Source organism: Abramis brama (assembly GCF_963993115.1).
Source record: "Abramis brama genome assembly, chromosome: 8".
Lineage (NCBI taxonomy): Eukaryota > Metazoa > Chordata > Actinopteri > Cypriniformes > Leuciscidae > Abramis > Abramis brama.
This window is the reverse complement of record NC_139970.1, coordinates 28584524-28603832: the sequence shown is the minus strand read 5'-3', so window position 1 is coordinate 28603832 and position 19309 is coordinate 28584524. Positions and strand designations below refer to the sequence as shown.

Here is a 19309-nt window from a genome sequence, read left to right as displayed (position 1 = left end):
CCAGCTTGCTGTATGGAAAGTGTTGAAAGTGCATATGACCATTTACAACCTTCAAATTTCGAAGCTTTTCGAACTTTCAAATATCAGAATTTAATTGTAAATGACTGTCCTTTTTTCCTTAACTCTGTGATGTCATCAGTCTGGGACGGCCGGGAGTGGACTGTCATTGTCAGCATGAGAGTGGGGCAGCAGTTCTCCAACTGCAGTTTCTCATCAATGAGGTACCGAACACCCACACACACATGCAGGCACACATATATTACAGCCCATTTTCATGTGCGCAGCATATGCAGAAAGCACGTAGGAGGGCAGAGTGCATATGTGTGTTTTAATTTGTATTTTAGGATAGACAGCGTGTGTATGTGAATACCGCATGTGTAAATGCATGCTCAACTCTGCAGAGGAATACGCTTAGGTCAAGAGCTTCTCTTCCTCTCTGCCCTGTGGTGTTAATGCAGTCAGTCATTATTTCCCATCAGACGTGTCAAGTGCTGAACGTTTCTCAGCCTCTCTGTCTCGCTCTTACGCACACGCTCCACATCAACTCATGAATAACAAGAAGTTAGAGCGTTAACAGAAGAAAAGTGCGAGAGTTGTCACGGAGGCCATTTTGGACTACAGCAATTTAGTAACGCTCTCCACTTTTTCATCTCTACCTATTATTGTCTTCTTTCAATTTCCTATCAGCCCATATAAACATCTCTGAAGCCAGTAGAAAGTGGCATTCACAAGCTATTTTACTTTTGTAATGAGACGTTTTTCAGAGTGAAGAAGAACATTCAACAGAAAAAAACATTTAGGGCTTGATTTGATCCGTCGGGAATTCATTGGTCGGTGAAAAGTGGAGCCTGACCGGAATGTGAGATGGCAGTCAGTTGTGGAGATGATGAAATCTTTGCCCCAGGAATCAGACCATTTATATTTTAGCTTCTTACCTGCTGAGATGAACTCAGATGAGAACTGAGATGGTACTGAGGACGGTGAACGTGATTTCACCCAAGTGCAACATGTTACTGGATCAACATCTTTGTTCAGTGTTTCCCACAAGATTTTTGTGAAATTGTGGTTGGTGGTCCTCGTCTCTCTAGGGGGTCCGGGTGCATGCCCCCAGAATAATTTTTTTTTTACATTTTGAAGCTAAATTCATACATCTGGTGCACTTTGAGAGTTCAAAATTCAAATATTCATTGTATAAGTAAATTGAACAAAGTGCAGTGTCTCAGTGTCTCAGTCTACTAATAACAATATAATATTGTTCCTATGGCTGTATAGCCATATATTGTAAAACAAATGCACTGAAAAATAAATTAAACTTTCATAATTAGTTTTGTCCTTATTTCTATACATGCAAGAGATAAACCTGTGAGCTTTTATTTTGGCTGAAACTGCAGTTGAGCTTTTATTTAGGCGGAAAACAAGTTTATAAACTCGTCTCATTACAAATCTAGTGAAATGCTGTAATGGTCAACTATGCAAATGTGGAAATAATGCGTAACTGCGATCTTAAATGCACACTAAACTCAGCACGTGCACAGATGGAGTTCACCACATTCATTCACTGTGAACTGATCATGTTCTGATCGCGTGAGCGAAGTGCGCGCTTCTCTTTGCGCAGCGCAAACAGTCAAGTCTTTTGATAAGGACACAAAGCCTTATCTCACTTTCGATTTTAGTTTGTTTGACAGCAATGGCGCAAAACACGACATTAAAGACCTTTTATGTTATTATGAGAAATATTATATATTTTCCGGTCGCCACAGTCTAGTTAATGAATGGGAAGTACAGAAATCTATTTGTGGTGGTCAATGTTGATATTGTGGCGGCCCGCCACAGATAAATCAATGTATGGGAAACACTGTTTATCCTGAAATAACTTTTCAAATAACTCATCAGATTTGAAGGACAAGTTTACAGTTTATGTCAAGTTTAGGCTTACAACCAGGGTTAAGTGCTTCTACGTCAGTGTTATTCATCAATCATTTCCCTTTGATTTTAGCGATAAGTTATGGGTAGGGTTAGGGTTAGGGGTTAGGATTAAGACTCAATTATTGGACAGGAATGTTGTTTCCAGGATCAACAAAACATGTTGATTCAGGAACATGTCTTACTTGGCAAAATTATGGTGACCATTTTTATACTTGCTGATTATTTATTAAATTAATGTTAAAGGGATAGTTCACTTTGAAATTAATTTTTGATATGTTTTAGCTTACCTCAAGGGCATCCAAGATGTAGGTGTCTTTGTTTCCGCAGTAGTTTCAATTTTGATATTTTTAGGTCAAACCGTTCTTGTCTGTCAGTCATATAATGCAGGTCGATGGTCACTGTCTCAAAACACAAGCACAGAGTCCAAATTAAAACAATTCCCCACGTCCAAATGAAACAATTCCCCATCATAAGTACACATTGATGGCCTAAGACACGAAACGAGCGGTTTGTGTGAGAAAACGAACAGTATTTATATCATTGTTATCTCTTGAAAACAGCACACGTCCAAATGATCTGACGGCGCGGGCGGGTATAGATATATACATAGATGTCGCCTTGGCTACGGTTTCGTTCCAATGAACTGCAGTAGCGAAGGCGACATCTAGTGTATATATCTATACCCGCCCGCGCCGTCAGATCATTTGGACGTGTGCTGTTTTCAAGAGATAACAACGATATAAATACTGTTCGTTTTCTCACACAAACCGCTCGTTTCGTGTCTTAGGCCATCAATGTGTACTTATGATGGGGAATTGTTTCATTTGGACGATGGGGAATTGTTTTAATTTGGACTCTGTGCTTGTGTTTTGAGCCAGTGACCATCGACATGCATTATATGACTGACAGACAAGAACGGTTTGACCTAAAAATATCAAAATTGAAACTACTGCGGAAACAAAGACACCTACATCTTGGAAGCCCTTGAGGTAAGCTAAAACATATCAAAAATTAATTTCAAAGTGAACTATCCCTTTAAGCAACATTAAATTATTGTGTGATATTAACTAGTGGCAAGATTTCATAAAGGCTGTATTACTGTACCTAAAGCAGTAGTATGACTCTGATATGATACCTACATAGATATTTTGCTATTGGTTAACATTACTTTGCCTTGGTGATGTCAGCTAAAAAGGAATGTTGCTTCAGATTAAGAGAACATAAATGCATTTTGATCAAAAAAAATATTTGGAATGACATGCTCTGATGAATTGATCACAATAAGACACAGACATTATAACGCACTTAAAGTCATCTCATTTAGTGAGACATGAGACTGTAGGAATTGATTGGACAAATATTGTGCACGCACACTCTTGACATTTTATCCTGAGGTGCATTACTCAGATATTACACTTTAGAGATTCAGCTTTCATTCATATTGATTTCATTAACAACACTGAGTTATCATTGTAAATAACATTCATTACAAGGGATGGTTTCTCGCTAACTAGATGGTTGCATTCATACAATAAATCCCACGTCTTCTCACTTTCAGTAGATTACAGCACATTTCTCTCTCTAATTAAATTTTCTTATAGTAAACACGCAATCAAAATAACCCTATTAACTTTTAATGTATGTTCCAGGTCTTATTGTGAATATGATCCATCATTGGATGTTAATTCAAAGAAAAATGGTTTGTCTTACAACTTCTTTCCTTTCCAGCTGACATCTCTTAGGCAATTCAGGATATTGCATAATATTAACCAACTGCCAAAATAGCTGTTTATGTTTTGTTTTAACGAACTCTCATCAGTGTTATTTTAGTGTTATATATATACTATTATAGTATTTATTACTATTCCTAAATTATTTTAATATTTTAAGGTTTCATTTTCATTTTAGTTTAATTTTGAGCCCTTTTGTTATGTGCTTTTGACGTTTTATTAGTTTAAAAAAAAATATTAAAAATATTTAGCTTTAATTTATTTTATTTAAATACTTTATTTATTTCATTTATAGTTTTTATCATTTAGTACTTCAACTTCAGTTTCTAATGCAACATCTCTAATTTTCAGGTTTTTTTAAGTAAATTTTTTTCATCTAATATTTATATATTATTTCAATTAGCGAAAACCAATCGTAATAAGTTTCAGTTTTAGTTTCAGTTAACAATAACAGCCCTGGCCCTCATTTGTTCTGGCTTCATTGATATGGAAACCACAGATATATATACATAGATGCCTCATTAGTGGCTATTTCTGTGGGTCGCAAGCCGTCCGCCATGTTGGAACGGTCAAAGCCGGTCCGTGAACATTCAAGAGCAAGTTGACTGACTGTATGCTACCGTAGTTAAGTACTATATGAATATTTATATATGAAATAGACTTCAGCAGATGAATTTGCTAAACTTTCACAATACAACAAGATCGGGCGTCAGCTAACACAACATTAAAAAGATACCATAGTAAAAGTAAAAACATTAAAACTAGTAAAAACATGTAATATTGAGTTAATACATGACAAAACACAAACCAACACTCACCTGTGAAAGGTTATCCCATTTCTTCGGGAATTTAAATCTTGGTGGTTTCGCAACGAGAAGCTGCACAATGTTGTGGCCTCATTGATTCTTACTGTGAGTGACGACACGCTAATAGCGTGGAACATGGCATCTACGTATATATCTATGATGCAAACACTCATTTTTGGTAACACTGACTCACCATCTAATCAAATCCTGAAGAATTCAATTCACTACCTACTTTGTTTTCTTGTTGAATACTTGGAAATCTTCACATAAGTAAAATGGGAATTCATACTGACTTCAAAACAGCACAACTAAAGTTTCCTCTTGATGTCTGTTTTTCTCTGCCTTTGTCCTTTGGTGCACTGGTGCAGTCTGTGTTTACCTAAACGCCATCTCCATGGAAACACAGTTGTCAGTCATCTGAACTAAACTAGGATTCAGTGCACTGAGAGAAACAGACATTAGAATAAAGATGGAACCAAAACTACACAATCATGAGGAACATAAACTTATAGACTTATATACTGGCAGTGATTTGATAAAACATGTTCTGATTAATACTGCCATGTTCTCATCCAGAACCTGAAATGTCACTCATTGTTCCAGGTTACAAGCTGAATTATTTGCTTCCTGAACATTGTGCGTGGCTTTGAATAGAAAATTCGATACAGACTTCAAAATTATATAGGTCTTCCAGATAAACCGGGTCAGAAAGACTTTTTGTCATTCTGACTTTCACACTCACACTTTTAGACACTTTCATCACTTTTTGCTCTCTCTCCTCGTTCTGTCCTCCATTAACCATGAACACCATCCTGAGCTCTGTAATACATAGAGCATGGCTTTTCAGACTATTGCGGTTTCTATCCAAGGATGACTTTAATATCATGAAATATGCATGAAATGCATGGGAAAACAGCAGAGTTGTACAGACTGAAACATATCAATGTGACAAAATAAATTAAGGTTTATCATTTCCCTGCAACTATATGAGTAAATTCCTATTTCATTTGTGACTTGGAAGAAGCATCATATGCCACATCATTTTCTACATCATAGAAAGTGAATAAAAGCAATTCAAGTACAGGTCTGAGAAGTTTGTTATTAGGTACATAGTATATACAATGCATGATTTTTAGGTCAGACATAGAAAACTGGCTTTATTTAACTGAATTTGAATGATCTCCTAGGGTGTTTTCTGGCACATGAAGAAGCAAAATGGTTGATATCATCAGCTGAAATAAAACACCAGTCACAAAATTATACAATGGATTATAACTTAAAAAGAAGGAATTTAACTGCCATTGTTAGATAATATTCTTAATGGTGTACATTTGCCACCTCATTGCAGGGAATGAGTGTTGTTGTCACACTTATGTATCCATAGGGGGCGCTGGTCACAGCCTGTGCGGACGACACGCTGCATCTCTGGAACTTACGACAGCGACGTCCGGCTATCCTACACTCTCTCAAATTCAACAGAGAGCGGTGAGTATAGCTACTAATATAACTCAGTTTTTATATATTTTTCAGGAATTAACAGGCCTATTAACCGAGCACACATAATTTCAAGTCAAAAATGAACTTCCCAAAGATCTTATATTTTACATCGAAAGTGAGAATCCATCTGAATATTTCAACTTGAGGAGAAGTTGCTGACTTCCCAAGGCTGCAGAGCATTGGTCAGAATGAATATGTGATGGAGTAAACCGAGATAGCTCAAGGCTGCAGTGTGAAGCAAAGCCTCAATATTTTAAACTGTTCTAACTCATGTTTTCTCTCTTCAGGGCTGTTTTCTGAGCGTATATTGCAGATTTTCTTCTCTAAAAATGCAATGGACACAGTATTTATTAAATAAAAATATCACATCCGTCATAAAATGTAGCATTAACCTTATACTGTGAGTTCAAAAGTTGTTTTTTTTCCCTTTATGTATAATATTTATTTATACATAATACTGTATATTATTTTAATTTGCGATATTTTATAATTTTTATATATAATTATACATAATAAATAATTTTAAAATGAAATATGTTGAAATAGGTTTTTATTTAAAAAAATGTTAACACCCCTTATAATTTTATAACTCATTTTATACAGTATATATATATATATATATATATATATATATATATATATATATATATATATATATCAAACTGTGCACTATTCACGCAATGGAGACTGACCCCACTAGGTATGACTAATATGGCTTTTGTTACTCTATTTTCCTGTTGAATGAGTCAGGGTGAGCTCTAATAAATGTCACTCTCATTCAAAGGTATGAAATGTTAAGTTTTTTTTTTACAGCTTTACCGCTTTTTGTAATTGTAAAGAAGTATAGAAACCTTTCCGGAAGTTATAACAGAAATACTGACGTATTCTGTACAAACAGAAAGACCTTGAGTGATTTGAAGAGAAAGTCATCAACAGCTTTTCTTTATTTTTTATATTTGTTCCCTTCCCACCTAATCACTTGACGTGAGAGGACCTTGTCCAAATGTGGCTTATTGCTGTGGAAGAAGAAAGAAAGAATAAAAGAAGAAATATTTTTTGTAATATTTGAACCAGAGAGAAAGATAACTGATTTTCCCTCAGCTGAAATGCATTTGATAGCAGACGATGATCGATGAATACTGATGATTTAGCTTTATAGCAGCATGATCATTTCAGTCGGATTTTAACAGTTTGTGTGTCACGTTTTAGCACTTGTTTTGTGAACGTCACAATGTAATGAGGCTATATTTGATCTGACAGTAAACTTGCAGCTTGTATGAGAGTGCGGGATAGAGCTGGTAGAATTTCACATACATATAGGTTGTTTATATTAAAATCACAAAGACACAGCTGCAAAAAAGGTCAGTTTAAGTGTCAGGTCAGAGAGAAGGTGGAAACCGGTCATGAGAAAAGAAAATTATAACTGTTTTTGACTCAAGTATCCTTGAGGCAAAACAGCTAAATGACAAAATGCTCTGTGACAAGTCCAGACGATGCCAAACGGAAATTCAATGTGTTGTCTGTCCACATTTCTGTTAAGTTCTGCATTCACATGTGCATTAGCGTCCTCATAACATCCAGTGAATGATTTTTTCATCTTCATAACATCCAGTGAATGATGATTTTTTCAGACTACTGTATATTGCTATCTAGCCAACATGTAACTGCTTTCTAATGTGTTTACATTGTGATGCCAGGGGCAGTGTGTATCATTTAGCTAGCAATGTTGTCAGCTAGTTTTCAGCTGTATTCTACATGCCTTCCTCTGAATGAAATCAGCATGACCATGCATGTGTTTGCATGTATGTGTGTGTGAGAGAAGGAAATATTTATTACATTTTATTATATTTTGTTTTGTTTTTTCCTTTGGCTTATTGAATATTGAGTTATCCTCACAAAAAAAATTAATGTTTACATTTGAAGGCATTTGGTTATTTAGATTAGGCAGTGAGTTTGATCCAAATGAAATTTCCATCGGATTGGAAGGGGTGATGTAGACCTGAAATAATCTGATCAATAGGAATAAAATAAGCATATAAATGCTTGAATCTTACTGTTCATGTCATTTAAACTGGTTAGTGGAAAATACTGTATATTTAATAAATATTTGCTAAAAATGCTCTTCTTTGAAATGGCATTTATACTCACGGTTGCTCCGGTGACATTATCACATGGCTTTCTCCGGTTCTGAATGCGACGACTGATCACTGTGCGTACTCTGAAGTTTTGTCTGGAATACGTGTAAATGTGTGAATTGGATTACAGCATATGGGGTACATATCAACAGAATTTTCAGAAGCCAAACTCGAACTGGATTCATTCAGATTGACGTAAATTAGTGCATTGTGAACATACAGTGAGTATTTTAGCAGTCCATTATAAAAACCTTATCTCTGAAGTTGATGTAAAAGTGTTTTAATTTTTGTTGTTGTCACTGCATTTCAGGCATAAACGAGGAGAGGAAGGATCTAAATTTAGCACTTTATTATAATCAAATACAAAAAAGATAATCGACGAGAGAAATTACAAGAAGATCGCAGGAATAAACACGCAACAGCATTAGCAATAGTGATGGGTCGAGAACGACTCGAACCCGAAGACTCAAAAGATACCGACTACATAGCTCAGCGTATGTGGCTGTCACGGGATGAACGAACAACTTGAACCCGAAGTCGATAGACTCGAAACGTGAACTAATCAATTCTTTATCCAGTACTACAGACTGCATAGCTCAGTTTATGAGGATGTCACGGGATAAACGAACAACTCAGATCGGGAGGTGAGGTAAATTAACAGACAGCATAGCCTGAAGACCCAGATAAATTAATTAATCATTTCTGTTTCTCATAATTTGGCCTTTTTCTTGCATTGCAGATTTGTTCTTATTCTAAATGCGAGCAACATATGTTTTGTTTGGGGAATTTGGCTATTAACATGTAACATTTTAAATACATTCTGCTGAAATGAACGAAATGACTCGAAAAAAGATTTGTTCATTTTGATGAACGAGATTCAAAGATCCGAGTCAGTAAAATGATCCAAACTTCCCACTACTAATTAGCAACACAAGACAAACAACTGAACAAACTGAGGGCTATATGTGCACAGGATTATGAGAACTAATCTAGAAACAGGTGTACAACATAATCAGTTCCTATAGAAACAAACTTGTAACTAGAACAAAGGAAACACAAGAAATATTGATATACAAACTAGAGTCCATCAAAAAGAGTCCATCAAAATGAAACAGAAAACCAACACTGAACATGATAGTTCCGAATCAATACATTAATAATATAGCTACATTCCATTGTCTATCCAGACTTGTATGAAACCACACTTCATGTACGAATACCTACAGTATAAATGCTGCTAAAGTGATCTTGTTGTTGTTGTTCTGTGCAGTTTTGAGATATTGAGCTTTAAAGTTTTTACATTCCATTCGACTGTGTAGAAAGAACCTTTTTATTTTCTAAATAAAAAGTTCCAAAATGTACACAACTTAAAAAACAACATCACATAATGTAAAGAAGTGGTCACAGAATAAGAATATGTGAATAACTAAATTTTGACAAAAACGTCAGATAGAACCTTATAATTCCAAGGGGACGAAATCTGAACACGTAAAGGTAGACAGCATTTTTCAGGTCGCTCCCCTGATGCTTTTTTGTTGTTTACAGAGCCTTGGGCTGTCACACGGGATGGTGATTTCTCAAGACTCTTATTTTAGTGATATCTGCCAAGTAGAAGGGACATTTTATGCGTGGTTTACATGCATGAGTGGTCTGATGGGTTATTTGAGCTGTTTTGAATGGAAAGATGGCAAAAATTAGCTGTCAATACGTTTTTTTTCCTTTAAAGAAGTTGATATTTTTAGTCCGCAAGTATGCATTAAATAGATGGTGACAGTAAAGACTTTAATGTTACAAAAGATTACTATTTCAAATAATTGGTTTGCTTGTGAACTTTTTATTCATCAAAGAATCCTGAAAATAAACGTATCACGTTTTCCACAAAAATATTAAGCAGCACAACTTTTCAACATTCATAAAAATAAGAAATGTTCTCCAGCACCAAATCAACATATTAGAATGATTTCTGAAAGATCATGTAACACTGAAGACTGGATTAATGAAGCTGAAAACTCAGCTTTGCCATCACAGAAATCAGAGAACAGTTATTTTATTATATAGAAAGCAGTTATTTTACATTGTAATAGTATTTCACAATATACCTGTTTTGACTGTATTTTGAATCAAATAAATGAAGCCTTGGTGAACATAAGAAACTACTTTCAAAACCATTAAAAGATCTTACTGACCCCAACATTTTAATGATAGTGTACAATTGACTGTTGTAGTCTTTGACACTGATCTTTTACCTTGTGGAGTTTTAATGATCGATTATAGTACTCAGAAACCACATCAGCCACATGGGATAAAATCATTAGATCTGCATCAAACTGAGAAGCCTGATCAAGGAGTGTCATAGAGCATATTGTGCAACAGAACTGAAATATTGCATTACAATTATTGTCAAAGATTTGGATACACTAGTTCATACTCATCTAAAACATAAAAGCTTAGGAATAGCAGTACGAGGTGGTATGTGATACAGGTTTTTTTTTTACGTGCTGTTTTCTCTGGGTATGGCTAATGAGCTTTGTTCCCCTCCGTAATAACTGATGATTGTGTTCATCACCCCATCAGACCGTCTGGAACAAACAAATAAAGTCATGGTTTCTCCCTCCATGACAGTTTCACACACATTGACAAGGATTTTTTCTCTCTTATGTATGTGCTTTGACCCTGAAGTGTTTTATATTTGGCTTTATTAAAATTATGCAAATTCACATGTAATGAGAAATGTTTTCTCAGATCAGCAGGTGCCTGTCTGAGTGTGTGTGCGTGCACGGTTGGGTGCATACTTTCGTGCACGGCTGTGTCAGATGACAGAGATTTTCAGCTCAGCAGGGTCAGGAGACAGACTCAGGGGGGCTATAAGACTGATTCAAGACACCCAGCATGCTTGTCTGTTACAAAAAAACAAGGCACTTTCATCACAGTACATACATTTGTAGTCCTACGATATTCTGTTTTAGCTGATCAATTCATTTGAGGCATGTTTGGCCCAAAACATACAGTATGCAAGCGCAAAAGCTTAGTTTCATGCAGATGTACACTACCATTCACATATTTGGGGGTCTTTTTTGTTGTTGTCTAATCGCTGCATTTTAGCATCATCACTCCAGTCGTTAGCGTCACAAAATCATTCTAATATGCTGATTTGGTGCTCAAGAAACATTTATTATCATTATCAATGTTGAAAACCATTATGCTGTTTAATATTTTTATAGAATACATTTTCATCAGGATTCTTTGTTTTTAGGAAGTTCGAAAGAAGGGTATTTATTTGAAATAGAAATCTTTTAGATTATTAATTTCATGCTGACCCCAAACATTTGAATAACAGTTTACACATTTAAAATGTACACTTTCTCTTTTTCTAGGAAACTGAACAAAAATATGAATGACTCTAATTTTGTCCAATTAGACGTGTTCACCTTACCCACAGAACCAGCAAAAGAGCATTTTGGAACAGTTGCTCACTAAATGCCCTTAACACCATGACAGTAATTTTCTCATCTGGGCTTTCAATGCGTTGCAATCAGAAACGGGTAGCCGCACATTAGCATGGCCAGGTGCTAACCCTGACAAGTTTAACTGTCTGTCCAGCATCTCGCAACCTTCATTTCCAATCATCCCGACTGGCTGAGGACCCCAGGGCCATGAGGCGAGGAAAACAGAGAGGGATGTAATGAGTGTGGACAGCAGTGAATTATCGTGTGCTGGTCTTTATTTTCTAGTTAACCTGCTTATAAGGATGATGGATGATGCCACTGGATAGATTTCAGCGTGAAGTCTCAAACAGACCCTTGGATATGTGATAGTTTTATTGATCATTTTCATAATTACTCACCAGACGTTTCATATTATCAAGAAGTTTGATGCCACATGCGTCACGATCAACTGTGGAGCTAAAAGTGGATGATACACATTTAAATCTGGCTTGCAACAGTTCCCATTCGCATTTATTTGCATTTAAGTAATGATGTTTGCAAACCTTAAGTCTTGTCCCCGTCTTCCATTTTGTTTGGACAAGCAGGTAGTCTCGTTCCATACTCACAACAATGGTTGAGCCAGAATATGACATGTTGTTAGGCCTTGTCTACACTAATGTGTTTTCTTTTGAAAACGCATCTTTTTCTCTCCGTTTTGGTCCAAATTTATGGAGAGTGGATAAATTTGAAAACGGTGTTTTCGCGTTGTAGTGTGGACTGTGAAAACAGAGGTATTTCAAAACGATGACGCATGTCTAGTCATGTGATGCATATTGAACCGATATATATCTATGTTTATAATGCTATTGTGCCTGTTATGTGCTATTCACTTTCACACTGTTCATATCGTAGTCCTGCAAAGATGACAGAAAATGTACCTGCAATTGCTCTCCTGGGGCAAAACGTTGCGTTTTAGAATTTAGAACAAACATAGCCTATAGTGGAGACTGAGTGCAACCTGGACACAAATAAAATAAAAAGATGATGCCAGAAGAATAGCATGAGAACTTTATTATGTCTGTTCCATCTGGATCATATCAGTGAGCTTTTATGAGGTTTTACGCATGCGCATTAAGGTGAATTGAATGTTTTCCGACGTATCAGTGTGAATGGGAAACTTTTGCAAAACGCTAGTGTGGACGGAGAGCATTTTGAAACGAAAACACCGTTTTCAAATGTATCTGGATTAATTTAGACGTAGTCTTAGAGAGCCACAGTTAACCACGAATAATCTTTATAATATATGAACAGTCACATATAAGCTGCTGAATCATAAAATGTCATGTTTAGCATTAATAATAAGTGCACACCTCAGTTTTAATGCTAAACCCTGTTTACATGTGTATAAATATGTGACGTGTTATTAGACGCATTCCCTGGAGAGTTTCTGTTGTGACAGTAGCAGAGATAAATCAGAGTTCTAACAGGCTGCCTAATTTTGTAATTATTTCGCAATTAACGTAGCGAGCATCATCCAAATATCTTATTCTATTCTTTTAACCTTTTAATGACACTGGAGACTGTGGAACACTATGGAAACAAACAACACACCAGCACGGGGGAATCATTTTATGTCATATACGTTGTGTGCCTGAATAGAGAAAACAGAGTCAGTCTAAGAGTCAGTGTCTCCTCTCATCTCATTCATGTCTCATTAGCGCCAGTTTGTCTTGAGGTAATCATGTTCCAATTAATTGCTGCATCCCAAAATACACACAAGTGTACCCAAGAGGGGCTGACGTTTGACTGGCATGAGCCTTAGAGCAGATCCAAACCAGGCAACACTATGAACAAGTGTGACAAGTGTTACTTCCAACTGCTAAAGAAACAGAGCCACAGAGAGCTATGAATCACTGCCTCTGAACATGAACGACACAGAATAGGGCTGCAAGATTTGGGCTCTGTTTAAAAAAAAGAAATTAATCAAATTCATTACATAATTAAATTATCATATTTATTTTACAAACCTTTTTCCAGTTTAATAATCACACAAGGCCATTTTGTGCTTCATATTTTAATTGACAGTTCAGCCTTGGCTCAAAAGATGAGCAAAGACATGTTGAAATATGTTTGAGATTGAGCAGAACTTTAAATTTGCACATATAATTTGGCTTGTTTAGTTTTTGCACGGTTCACTGTCTAACCATATTCTGGAAATGAATATGTACAATAATGCACATTACACTCTCATGGGGTTTTGAAAATTGTGACTGCAATGTAATTGGCTAAAATGTGATTGTTGTGCACATGAATAAAAACAGTGATAAATATTAGTTAGAATGGTAATTATTGGCTTGCTGGTTCTTCATAGTGAGATATCAATAACATACTTTAACATGATGCTGACATACCCTGTGTGATCTCTCATTCTCTCTTGCACAAATATGATTCCTCCTTTTTCCATCTCTCTTTTAGGATCACGTTTTGTCATCTTCCGTTTCAAAGTAAATGGCTTTATGTGGGGACAGAGCGTGGAAATACACACATAGTGAACATCGAATCCTTCATTTTGTCTGGATATGTCATCATGTGGAACAAGGCCATAGAACTGTGAGTATAAGTACATATAAAAGTTATTTTATTTTAATATAAAGTCAATGCAGCTAACATGACTAATAAAGAGGTAATCAATAGAATGCCAGAGCGCCCACGCTATCAAATAATACATGTATCCTTTAAAGATGATGATGTGATGATAAGTCATCTGGAATATGAAACAATTATAAATGCAATTATAAATGTAAGTCTGCAATTTCATGGATGAATATTAGAGGGTTGGCACAACTATATTCCTAAAGGAATAATTCATCCAAAAATGAGAATTCTGTCATCATTAACATCCCTCATGTCGTTCCAAACCTGTGGAGCACCAAAGAAGATATAATGCAGGATTTATTTAGTGTTCTTTTCCCAGGAACCATAGAAGTGCTTCAAGTAAAGTGACACATTTATTTATTTTTTCTTCACATTTATTGTTTGTAAGTGTCACAATGAAATGAGGACCAAAATCATTTTCATTCTTCATAGATCCAAAGATGGGTATAGCCTAAACAGATCTGTCACAAAATCCACATAGACAACAAACCACATCCCTGCTGAAGAATAAATAAGTATTCACGTTTAAACATTTGAAACCCCAGAGGATCCGTTTTATCTCTCTGTCTACAGTTAACACTGAAACACACAAACAACGGTTGGTTTGCACACATCTACGGCTCTTTTCATGAATAAATGTGCAAGTCAACAGCAACACCTCACTGCCATGAGTGATAATCTGACAAGCAAATAGCTTGTGAGTGTCAATCAAGTCTCCTCCTACACAAGAGGCTCTTGGCGGCATCCCTGCTGACAGACATTAACATTAGTAGTAACCGTGGATGCATTTCTGAAGGACATGCAGATCTCCTATTGCCTACTTGCGACCCACTACAAATACTTTACCCACAATCCTCTTACCTCCTCAAGTAGCTCAGTGGCTCGAGTGTGCACTAGTACATCTGTATTTTTCAAATGAGAGAACTTGATCCTTGTGTTTGATTATGCTGAAGGGCTATTTAAAGGTGCTCGATGGTAAATGCATAATTTTCGGTCTTTTATTGAAGTTTTTTTTATACTTTTGTACAGAAATGGTTTAATCATATTAATTGGTATACGCTGCAGCGGTGGTTAAAAAAAGTATAGTATTATATAGTATCAAGTATATTGTAGTATTCTGGGGGTTTTTTTCAGCAATGAGGTATTGTAAATATATAGTGAATATGATTAAAGGGCTTTGTTACTATGGTAAAATTATTATAAAACAACATACTATATTCATACGTTTTTTACTGTAATTGATTCTCCAGTGCAGAGTATGTGAGGAGTGCAGAGTGGAAGGGGTGTGGGGAGCAGTGTTGCATGTTTTTGCCTGGAGCAAGGAGTGTTTTTTTTTAAAGCGTTGGTGTTTTCTCTCACTCCAAGATCACTGCTCCATCGCAAACATAACATGTCATCATCATCCCAGAATGCATGACACAGTTGTAATAGACTATTAGCAGTCAAAATGATTCATGAAATTTGTGAAATATATGAAAGACAACCAAAATATTTATTTATTGTTTATTTTCTTACTATCAGCAGTCAGAAGAAGAGAATGGTGAAATTAGTAAAATGTTATACATTTTTTTTCTTTCTTTTTTCTTTTTTCTTAAAGGGGTCATGACATGAGAAACCAAATTTGCTTTGATCTTTTGGTATATAAGAGGTCTTTGTACCATTAAAACCTCCTGCAAGTTTCATAGCTTAAGACGTCCTCCCCATTATAAATGAAGCATTTATTTAATCAAGCTCTAATTACAGCTCGTTGGGGATCCATGGTAAGAAGTGACGTCACGGTACGAAGTGACGTACCAGTCGTTTGCATATGACCACCTCCAGCGCAAGACAACTACACCTCATTTCGCATCATCGCATCGTTGTCACGCCCACAGGTGTTCAGTCAACATGCAGCGAGTGGGTCTGTTTACAAGAAGATCGCGATGCCACGCAGATGTGCTGTTCCTGGCTGTGGACAAACAAAATGTTTGAATACACTGCCGAACGATCCAGACGTCAGGGAAAAATGGATGCAGTTTATTTTTTGCGGAAGTCCCAGTCACGGCAGGGTTAATTTAAGCGTGTGTTCTCTACATTTCAAGGATGACTATTTTGAGAACAAATCGCAGTGATGCGGGCTTTGTCAGAAAACTTTTGCTTAAAGATCAGGCCGTGCCGACTATTCTGGGCCCAACAACGACGCCGCAAACTGTAAGTAATGTATTTCATCTTAAAACTAGCCAGTGACGTTAGCCAATCATAACAGTGGGCGTTAACACTGAACTCTTAAAGGGGAAACACCCCCAAAACAGATTCAAAACAGTTTGAATCAGAGGATGAGAAACAGGTTGGGAAAAGGTCATTAATCACTCAAATTTAAAAAAAAAATGTGTCCAAACTATAGTAATACTATAATTGCACCTAAGGGAACATAATAAAACAAAAACAAAAACTATGTAATGACCCTTTTAAATCACCTTGTCTGATCAATTTTGATATAATTCTATTAACATTTCCCTCTCCTCTCATGTGTAGTCTATGTAGAATTTAGAACTACTTACGAAATAATAACATTATACTAATACACTGCAACCTTGAGGAGTAGGAAATTGAAAATACAGAGTTGAGTTGAAGTTGTACAGATTTGAGTTGAAGTGGACTGATTGCAGAATACTTTTGAGCTGGGAAATTGCTGCCGCTCTTCTGCACCCTTCAATGAATACTGTGATGTTACCATGGTACATGACCAAAAAACATGGTATTACTATGGTACATTTTGGTACTCTGCTAAGTGAAAAACTTAAAATTTACTTTATCTCTGTACATAAGAATCACAGTATTTCTCATGTCATGACACACATCATTGTTTTGTGGAATGCATGTCGATTGCCCAGCTGTTTGTACACGGTGCTCTCTGCCATGGCTTTCATGACAGTGTTTGCTTGTTCTATAAACTTGTCGGTTTTTAAACAAGAAAGCAGCCTTTTTTTCCAGTGGTGTTTGAGAATAGGTGAAGATGAATGCATACACACACTCCTGGTATTGAGAGAATTCCCCTTTAAAGAGGCAAAGTGCAGCTCATTTCAATAAATAAATATGAATAAATATATACACGACCCCTGTGCGCCGACAGCAAGCGTCCTCTGAAGGAAATCAAGTACAAGGATGGAAGAGAAGCACAAGATTTGTTTTTCTTCCTCTTGTCTGAAACATGAATAAGTGAGGGAGATGAAAACTGGAGAGGGATTCAATAGGGTGTGAGAGATTATCTTAGATCCTGTAACCTCACAACCTCCAACAATTCCACGCTATGCTACACTGAAATCAGTTGCCTTCAGCCTGCAGTGCTCGCTCCATCAGATCTGTTTTTCATCTGTTTTTGTGTGACACCCTTCAAATGTGCAGCTCCTCAAACCATAAGGAACATCGCTGCATGTGGTGTGCGCTTGTCTTGATTCTGCACAGTTTATCTTAAACCTCTGTGTCTGTTCTGAAGATATCTGAAGGGCTTGCTGAGCATGCTGGGAACCCTGATCCTAAACATAATCAGTACTCCACGGATCTGCCTCGCAGCAGTAAGCTAACGTCACGCCTACATTTCCAAGTAATCTGTTTGAGACTTTCAACATCTTTGGAAATGCCATGGAAGAATTTCATGTTCTAGGTCATGCTGCACGTTCTAAAATGTGGATTGTCTGTTATGATATTCAAATCTTTTTATACAAGACTGAGGTTTTTACATAACTTCGCTTCTAATGGTTCTCAGGATATTTCAGAGATGCGTCAGTGCCTCTCAAGCCTATTAAAGCTTTTAATGGTTTTAATTTCCCAGAATTTCCCTGCATTTTGATGCTAACTAGGTTTGTCAACCCTCATGAAGCTATAATAACAGAAGAATTTTGATTCTTGAAGTATGATTTAACTAATGTATTTAATCTTCCTACAAATAGATATAGACAGACAGATAGATAGATAGATAGATCGATGATAGACAGACAGACAGATAGATGGATAGATAGATAGATAGACAGGCAGACAGATAGACAGACAGACAGACAGATAGATAGATAGATTGATAGATAGATAGATAGATAGATAGACAGACAGACAGACAGACAGACAGACAGACAGACAGACTTTTCAAGCTTTTCAAATCATCAAATTGCAACCAGCCAATTTCCGGATCTTCAACATAATATTAAAAGCTATTATCCTGAATGAGATTGCTGCCACCATTGCCACGGCAACCATTGCAAGCACTGAAAGCACTTCAGTGACTCTTATCATAGCCTTTGAAGTTGGACTCAAACAGAGCGAACACGCTCACAGCTAGTGAGCTAATGTTAGCATGCTCCTCACGTTTGCTTTCAAACGATGAGTTAACAATAAATGAGAGCTTTTGGATTTTGATGTAAGCCCGTCTAGATCGGTCCAAAGGCGGCATCCGATAGAACGGGTGAAGGTCTCTGCGTGTTACTGTCTTTCCGCGTGGCAAAGTAATTTAATTCCATTTAAGCTTTTATCTGACTCCATTTTATCATGACCTCGAATTTAGGTTAGATTGCCAATTGGTTATTGGTCAATTATATAATAGTTTAGCAATACATTTGATTATTCTATTCAACTCTTTACTTATATTTTACCCATTCATATTAGGAAGCTATGTCGCTCAGAGGTCCTCACGCCTTGTTTAAAGTGGGTCTCACGATCACAAGCTCGTCAGCTTCGGTCACCAAACAGAGGTAATTGCTACTGTATATACCTGAGGTCACATTCACGCTTACACAATCAAAGATACTTTGGTATAGCCCCCGTGATTGCATACACTTGAAATTAAAGTAACGTTTACTTCAGTAGAGGTATGGCTACTACTACAGATATAAGTCAACCAACTTTACTTGTCTTATAATAGCTTTGGATTGGCCATGTCGTGGTTTCCCCACGTACACTTATCTAAAGTAACATTAAATTAAAACAGAGGTAAGACACACTCATATTTAGGTTGGTCAAGCAGCATTTTTGCTGCCCTAAACAGAAATTCACTTCTTGTCTTTGCAAAACATGTACACTTGAATTAGTGCCAAATATTAGTCGTCACTAATCTGACGCAAAACTTGCGGTAACATACGAATCCGTTTAATCTACTTGGGAAAACA

General features: G+C 36.4%; 1 protein-coding gene across 12 annotated transcripts in view; it reads left to right on the top strand.

Annotated features, from left to right (window-relative positions):
• Positions 1–19309, top strand: part of stxbp5l (syntaxin binding protein 5L) — a 144815-nt gene that overhangs the window by 56207 nt on the left and 69299 nt on the right. For all 12 annotated transcript variants that reach the window (XM_084123108.1, XM_084123116.1, XM_084123114.1 and 9 more), the window contains exons 3-5: positions 140–221; positions 5847–5947; positions 13995–14129. In XM_084123108.1, the coding sequence (XP_083979234.1) occupies positions 140–221; positions 5847–5947; positions 13995–14129 (318 nt within the window). The remainder of the gene's footprint in view (positions 1–139; positions 222–5846; positions 5948–13994; positions 14130–19309) is intronic.